The sequence below is a fragment of the Bos indicus x Bos taurus genome, chromosome 15 (assembly GCF_003369695.1).
Source record: "Bos indicus x Bos taurus breed Angus x Brahman F1 hybrid chromosome 15, Bos_hybrid_MaternalHap_v2.0, whole genome shotgun sequence".
Classification (NCBI taxonomy): domain Eukaryota; kingdom Metazoa; phylum Chordata; class Mammalia; order Artiodactyla; family Bovidae; genus Bos; species Bos indicus x Bos taurus.
The window spans coordinates 2,266,634-2,275,319 of record NC_040090.1 but is presented as its reverse complement, the minus strand read 5'-3'; the positions used below and the strand labels follow the sequence as shown (position 1 = coordinate 2,275,319).

The 8,686-nt window shown below is 39.1% G+C and overlaps 1 protein-coding gene across 1 annotated transcript; it reads right to left on the bottom strand.

Annotated features, from left to right (window-relative positions):
- Positions 1 to 6,078: 6,078 nt before the first annotated feature.
- On the bottom strand, positions 6,079 to 7,017 carry LOC113904628 (olfactory receptor 5B2-like). The gene has a single exon (XM_027561755.1). The coding sequence runs from the start codon at positions 7,015 to 7,017 to the stop codon at positions 6,079 to 6,081; it is 939 nt and encodes a 312-aa protein (XP_027417556.1).
- Between the last annotated feature and the right edge of the window lie 1,669 nt (positions 7,018 to 8,686).

Sequence of the window (8,686 nt, the reverse complement as noted above, 5' to 3'; positions counted from 1 at the left end):
TCTAAGAAACTATATAAATGAGAGCTATTATTATTGTCATTGGGCTTCCCTGGTGGCTCAGAGGGTAAAGCGTCTGCCTGTGATGTGGAAGATCCAGGTTTGATCCCTGGGTCTGGAAGATCTCCTGGAGAAGGAAATGGCAACCCACTCCAGTACTCTTGCCTGGAGAATCCCATGGATGGAGGAGCCTGATAGGCTACAGTCCATGGGGTCGCAAAGAGTCAGACATGACTGGGCGACTACACTTACACTTATTATTGTCATTATACTTACCGTGCTTACTGCTCAGCCAGCAACGGAAGTACTCATCTCAGTCAAGGGGATGCCACAGGTAACATACGGAGGTTGGGAGAGTCAGAATTTGTTGATATCAGGTGCTGTGGCATTTGACATTAGCAAAGGGCCTTCAGCTGGGATTATGACAGCCTAAGGTAGAAGTGATGGGTGTGTCAGAGGAACTGTCTTAAGAAAACTATGTCAGGGGTTTAATCTTGCCTGTGTTAGAAAACACTGCCTTCTGGTTTCCTTTCTTTAACACTGATTTCCTGAACTTAATTAGCCATCATTCTTCTTGGTTTTGTGAGTACTTCATTATTCTTCCAATAAACTCCTTTCTGTTACGCTGGCCAGAGTTGACTTCTGCTCTGTCCATCCACGATCGTGTGTCAGCAACCACATCTACGTGATGGGTGGGGCTGGTGACGCCGGAGGAAACTCCATCAGAAGGGGCAGGGCGCCGCCACCGCGGTCGCTCAGTTTCCCAAGGGGTTGGGGGTCAGGTTCCCAAGCTGTCCTGGGGTCACAACCAGGCTTCTTAACACAACGCCAAATATGGAGAAGTTTGTGGACTTTAGGTCTTAAATACAGGAGGAAAAGACATGCTTCTTTGTCTCTACTTACTCACATTACCTTGGCCGAGTCACACATTACCCTTGGTGTTGGGTCAACTTTGTCCCAGCAAAAGCATTCCAACTCAGCTGGGGAAGAAAATAAAGATAAAAGCCATGAGTTAAAAGCACGTGGAGATCTAGTCTCAGGTTTTCTAATTCAACAATATTTAAATACAAGTTTTAATAAGTTTTTTAATTGCAAGTGACCAAAAAAAAAAAAAGTATAGAAAGTACCCTAATGCTAACACCAGAAAAATACATTAAAATCAAAGAAAGTTACAGACCACTATTTCTCATGAACATAAATGCAGAAGTCCTCAACAAAATATTACCAAACCAAATCCAGCCAAGTATAAAAAGAATTATACACAACAACTAAATGGGATTTATTCCATGTATGCCAGGCTGATGCAACATTTAAATATCAGTCACTGTAATCTGGCAAATTAATATGCTTATAAAGAAAATAACATGATCATATCAACTGCTGCAGAAAAAATTATTTGATAAAATCCAATTTCATGATAAAAACCCTTAGAAAGCCAGGAATAGAGAGGGGAAGTCACACATAAGTAAGTGGAGAAGGCTGAAAGAACCAGCAGGATGAATGTATTATTTAGCTTACTGTAGATATGCTGCTAAACCGCTTCAGTTGTGTCCTACCCTTACTGACCCCATGGACTGCAGCCTACCAGGCTCCTCCATTCATGGGATTTTCCAGGTAAGAGTACTGGAGTGTGTTGCCATTGCCTTCTACTACTGAAGACATAGATAGATTGATATAGAAAGAAACACACCTTTGGATGTATATATTTGTTATTAAGTCTCTATGTCAAATCTGACTCTTTTGTGACTCCATGGACAGTAGTCCACCAGGCTCCTTCTGTCCATGGAATGTCCCAGGCAAGAATACTGGAGTGGGTTGCCATTTCTTCTTCAGGAGATCTTCTTGACCCTGGTATTGAACCCATACTCCTGCATTGCAGGTGGATTCTTTACCACTGAGCCACCAGGGGAGTCCAGATGTTTGTTAGTGTACATATATATTTACTAGTTTTATCTTCTAAGAGTGCCTAGAAGTGGCACCCCAGTAACAATGAGCCTTCCTGGCTCCTGGATCCTATTTTCTAAATATCTTCCTCCAATAGATTAAAGCAGAGCTCTTTGAAGAAATAATTTATTAATTCTGGGACTGAGCAGGTTAAATACAAGATGACCCTGAGTGTCTTGTAACTCTCAAATATAAATAAGTGTTCAAATATAAAAGGATAGGGGACATGTCAAAAGGAAACAAGAAAAAAAATTAAAGAGTTTCCAATGACTAAACTTGGAACAATTTAAGCAAAATAAATAAATCAATATAATATTGGATTATAATACAAAGTGCACAGTAAGTATGTGTTCCTATGGTTACATAAACAAATAATTGAATAAATAAATAAGTGGTGAAGAAGAGATCATTTTTTCCCTTCATAAGCATTCTAAATAATTTATTGGTATATTCTCCTCCTCTGCAGGAGGTCAACCTTAGTCCTCCATAGCCTGGAGGATCAAATAGACTTAGTGAGCTGCTTACAAAAAAAAAAAATAGAAAAGGGAGAAATTTTCTTGACACTGGATAACATAGAAAAGCTATCTTGGGCCAGTGACTGAAGTTAATATCACAGCCTCAAATCATGTTGTTTACATGTACCCCCTTATATAAGACGATGAAAAGGGGTCTTATTCTTCACATAAACCCCAACCTTCATCTAACGATGATAAAAAAAAATCAAACAAATGCAAGTTAGGAGACTTTACAAAACATCTAGTTAGTATTCCCCCAAACTTTAGGAATATGAAAAATGAGGAAAAACTGAGAAACTGTTATAGACAAGAAGGGATGAAGGAACCGTGAGATGTCCACTCAATGCTGTTCCTGAGTTGTCTCCTAGAAGAGAAAAAAATGTGGTTGGAAAAAATTGCAAAATCCAGGTAAAATCTGAAGCTTAAATAGTAGTAATGCCAATGTTGATGTCCAGGTTTGACAAAGGTCCCTGGTGGCTCAGCCAGTGAAGAAGCTGCCTGCAATGCGGGAGACCTGGGTTCGATCTCTGGGTTGGGAAGATCCCCTGGAGAAGGGAAGGGCTATCCACTCCAGTATTCTGACCTGAAGAAACAGAGAGAAGGACACGACTGACAGAGTTTCCCTTTCACACATGGTAAAGAGAGTCCCAGTAGGGGAAACTGGGTCAGGGAATGTGTATATGGGAATTGTCAGTAATACCTCTGTAAACTGTTTTTAAAATTTTAGAGTACTCTAAAATTTTAAAAATATTTAAAATAATAATAACAAAATGATTCTAGCAAGAGAAACATTCCTCGTCGCATGGACTTTAGGGCTAGAGGGAATGTCTCTAGTATCCCATCAACACACGCTGGTGAGATAAACTTATGCTTGTCCCGCTAGAATCAGCATGACTGCCTTAAGGCATTAAAGCACAGTCTTATAAACCTTGAGATGCTGAATGCTTCTAATTGCATAGAGATAGAGAAGGCAAAGGAACAAATACCATTGTGTAGCATTATTACAGATCACTGGAAGGCAAAAATCAAGTGATAATTATATTTCATACTAGTTTACTGAATATAGGTTATATTTACATTCAATATGGGTGTTTGCAATCCCATGGACTGTAACTTATCAGGCTCCTCCGTCCATGGGATTTTCCAGGCAAGAGTGCTGGGGTGGATTGCCATTTCCTTCTCCAGGGGATCTTCCCTACCCAGGCATTGAACCCCCGTCTCCCGCATTGCAGGCAGATGCTTTACCATCTGAGCCACCAGGGAAGCCCTTAGAGTTATTAGAGTTAATTATACATTCAGCATATGAAGTAATTTTCCAAACTGAATCAAATATTAAAAACTTTTAATAGTTTCTTATCTTTGTGTTTTTTGTGACTTACTATATAGAATCTATCTGATGTTACTCACCACTTAATGAGACATAATTCCAAAGGAAAAAATGTTTAAGATGGTTTCAGATGATCTATCAGATGCTGTGGATTCCAAAAGTTCATTGTGTAACTGAGAGTGGGTTCTGACTGTTCACCACTCAAAAGTCATTAAAGGCAAGGTTGGTGGAAAGGAAAATTTGCTTCATTTTGGATGATGGCAACTGGCGGGAAGGGCAGACTCCTGTCCAAAGGCCAGCTCTGTCCCCAACCCCAACAATCAGAGGGCAAAAGCTTTCATAGGCTGAGAGGGGGAGCTACATGTAGACACAATACAGTCATCTTGAAACTGGTCTTCAGTGGTCTGACCAGTGTCCTTTTGATTGTTTTAATGACAATGAAGCTTCAGTTCCAGGGTCATTTTGTTCCCATGGTTTTTTTTTGGCCAATTCTTGGAATTGTGGCAGCTTATGTCGTGACTATAGTCTGGTCATTACGTATCATCATGTCTCCACCTGGTGGGGGTTTCAGTATCTGTGGCCCAGAATATTATCTACAGCCCTTGAGAAGGAACTAAAGGGCCTAGACTTTGCTTACTTACTAAACTGTTATTATTTGGTCTCCCTTGACTACTTCCCTTTGTTTCTGCGTTTCCTCACTTCTCTGCCCCACCAGTTTTCTTCTACTCTAGTCATTTTATGTCTTTGAAAATTATCATGTGAAGATGCATTTCTCCAAAATGACTGAGTCAAGATGAAAATATTATTATAATCCATTAAATGCTATGCTTAGGTAGCTTTCCATAAAATGTGCCAATAAAATGATACCTTCATTTGAAAAATGGCAAAACTCTTCTACATTGGACAATTTTTCAATTAAATAAATAAAGGTTCAACATAAATTTATGTTCCAATACCCTAATTGATTTTGATTTTACTAAGGGGAATACACTGTAATATAATCATCAGCAGTTCAAAGATTTAACATATGATGCAAAAAAGACTCAATTTATTTGTACTTTTGATAATTGTTTACTGAGAATCTACTATGAAACACATAACCATTAAATACAGAGAATCACATGATGAGAAAAAGAGATAAAGTCACTGTTCTTAGGAACTTACATTCTAACAGGGAGAAATAGTTAACAAACCAGAGGGCAAATAAATATACATGAGTGAGTGTTGATAAGGATTATAAAGAAAAATACAGGGTTAAGAGTTGGTGTGTAAGGGGATGAGAGAGTGTTTTATAAAGATAGTCAGGGAAGTCTCTGGGTTAGGATAACATTTAAGGACATTCACTCGGAGCAGCAAATTCAAAGGCTCTGATGCAGAAACATGTGAAGTTGTCAAGAAATAGCAAGGGAATTGGTGTGAATGGAGCCGGGAGAAGACTCGGAGAGCAAAAAATGTGACCTAACTCAACTAAAGTATGAACAAATGAGACGCATCAACCATTTCAAAGCATTTGCAGACAGAAAATGCACAATGTTATCAATACTCTCTGCATTTTTAAAAAATATCATTAAACTTTGTGGTCATATATAAATAATGGAAAATGCTTTTATTTTCCTTTATTTTTCTTATATTCAAGTTCGTTTATCCTTTTGAAAATTGTAATGTGAACATTTGGTTTTACAAAATGACTCAGCCAAGACAGAAATATAACTTCATTTGAATGTGATATTTATGTGTCTTTCAATAAAATGTGCCAATGAAGCCCATCCTTTCATTTAGGATTACATAACTTTTTTTTTTTTAACCAATTAAGGCTCTTAAAACAGATATTCCATTAAAGAAATAAAGAAGATTAGACATAAATTTGCATTCTAATACCTTTAAATTATCTTAAATTATTGCATTATAAACCACCTATACCACAAATTTACCAGGGCAATGCGTATGTGATCATATGCCCACACAGAGCATACATATGTGTTTCTGTTCATGAACTTGCTGGTCCTACTGATTTACATGTATGTTTGCACTGCCATGTGATAGAGAAAATGCCTGTGTAGCAAGTGAATAGGTCAAAAACCATTAGAAATATTTTTAAGAAGCAGGACTCAAAATATCTTATGCTTTACTTGAGCCATATTTAGTTCAAGTATCACATACACTTTATTTTTTATTATACAACAGATTTCTGAGTGGTAAGAATATAACTTTAGCAATTAAATGTACTTCAAGTCTAAAAATGTGAATGGAAAGACTTAAGAGGAACAAAACTAGATTATTGTACATCATGCAGCATTAAAATCCTAGAGAGAATTTTGCCTTCCCCCAAACCTTCTTGAATGCACTTTTCACCTCTTTGTTCCTCAGGCTGTAGACTATAGGGTTCAGCATGGGGATGACCATAGCATAGAACACAGAGGCTACTTTGTCTGTGTCCATGGAGTGATTGGAGCTGGGTTGCAAGTACATGAAGATGATTGTCCCATAGAAGATGCTGACGGCTGAGAGGTGACTAGCGCAGGTGGACAAAGCTTTTTGGTATCCCTTAGCTGAGTGCATCTTCAAGACAGTGATAAATATGAGAAGGTAGGAAATAAATATTACCAGAAGAGCAAAAAAGACATTAAAGCCTGAAATTAAAATGAGAACCACCTCTCTAACATGTTTATCAGAGCAAGAGAGAGCCATGACAGCTGGAATATCACAGAAAAAGTGATGGACCAGCTTGGACTCACACAGAGAAAGACTGAACGTGCCCCCAACGTGGATGGAGGCATTCACGAATCCACAGACGTAGGAGCCTATGGCCAGATGGGCACACACACTCTTCTTCATGGTGATGGTGTAATGTAGGGGTTCACACACTGCAGCGTGGCGATCATAGGCCATTGCAGCTAAGAGGAAATTTTCCACACTGGCAAAGGCTGCGAAAAAGAATATCTGAGTAGCACAGGCATTGTATGAGATGACCTTGTCTGCTCTAAGAAACCCAGCCATCACTTTTGGTGTGACAGCTGAGGAGTAGCCAAAGTCCACCAAAGACAGATTAATGATGAAAAAGTACATTGGGGTGTGGAGACAGGAGTCCAACAGGATCAGTGTGATCATCCCCAGGTTTCCCAAAACACTGATGAGGTAAATGAGGGTGAACACAATAAAGAGGGGGATCTGAAGTTCTGGAGCATTGGTTAGACCCACCAGGATGAAGTCCGTCACCTCTGTGCCATTCTCCATGGGAATTTTCTAAATTCTCTGTAGTAATGAAAAAGCAAAGAGCATCTGGTAAACAGCAAAGAGTTTGCCCTGGAATTATATAAACACCCTGTTATTTTATCATTTTATGATGGCAATAAATTATTCTTCTTGATTCTCTGATCTAAAGCATAGTTTTGGTCTTCCCTGGTGGTCTAGTGGTTAAGAAGCTGCCTGCTGATGGAGGGGGCATGGGTTGGATTCCTCATCCAGGAGAGTCCCACATGCTGTGGAGCAACCAAGCCCATGCACCACAACTGTTGAAACCCACACACTCTAGAGTGCAAACTCCACAACAAGAGAAATCACGGCAATGAAAAGCCAATGTGCCACCACTAGAAAGTACCCCACCCACCACAACTATAGAAAGCCCATGAGCAGCAACAAAGACTCAAAACAGTCAAAAAAAGTGGGGGGAAAAATAAAGCATAGGGTGGAATAAAAAACTTAGCAAATGAATTATCTAACAGTTACATGCTGTTGAAGCTGAAAGAGCCATGCAGATTACATTGTCAATTTCCCACTTGTGCAAATGAACAAACTGAGGTGCAGAAAGAGATTATTATCAGTCTTATATCACACAATACTTTGACAACCTGGTGTGAAGAAGGTCATTTGGAAAGACCCTGATGCTGGGAAAGATTGAAGGAGGGAGGAGAAGTGGATGACAGAGGATGAGGTGGTTGGATGGCATCACAGACTCAATGGACGTGAGTTTGAGTAAACTCCAGGAGTTGGTGATGGACAGGGAGGCCTGGCGTGCTGTGGTCCATAGGGTCACAAAGAGTTGGACATGACGGAGCAACTGAACTGAACTGACTGATTACACATTTGCCATAAACACATCTTCCAAAACAAATCACTTGAATCTACCAACAGATTAAGTTTATACAGTGCTCACTCCAAGTACATTTAAGTTTAACATGCTTAAATATGCTTAATCCTCTCAACAAACCTACAAAAGGTTAAGTGTTTTGAGCAAGTTTATCTGAGTATCAACTGACAGAGTCAAGCTTTGGACTCAGGCAGAGTGATTTCCAGGACGCATGCTCCTAACTGAAATTTAATTGAATTTATTTTAAACTAAAGCTTATATTTATTCATTGCATATCGTAGAGGCATACATAGCCAAAGGAGCAATTCTTAAAAGAAAGTGTGCCATGGAATGTTGAGCTTGGGTTCTGAAAAGAGGTACATATGTGTTCAAAAGCAGCCCTATAATTTAAAACCTAGGAGACATTGTTCATGAAATAACATCTTTGAGCCTCATTGTCTCTATAAAATGAGATGGTAATTAGATCAACAATTATTATAACAGTTAAATGAGGTAATATATTTTTTAAAAGCACAACTAGAGTGTTGCTATGAAAGTGAAAGAGAGTGAAAATGAAAGTTACTCAGTTCTGTCTGATTCTTTGCAACCCCATGGTCCATGGAATTCTCCAGGCCAGAGTAGTGCAGTGGGCAGTCAACAAAAGAGTCCGAAATGCAGTACTTGGATGCAATCTCAAAAATGACAGAATGATCTCTGTTTGTTTCCAAGGCAAACCATTCAATGTCACAGTAATCCAAGTCTATGCTCCAACCAGTAATGCTGAAGAAGCTGAAGCTGAATGGTTCTATTAAGACCTACAAGATCTTCTAGAACTAA

Coding starts and splice junctions, on each gene's coding strand:
- LOC113904628 (XM_027561755.1), bottom strand. CDS start 7,017: ATGGAGAATGGCACAGAGGTGACGGACTTCATCCTGGTGGGTCTAACC.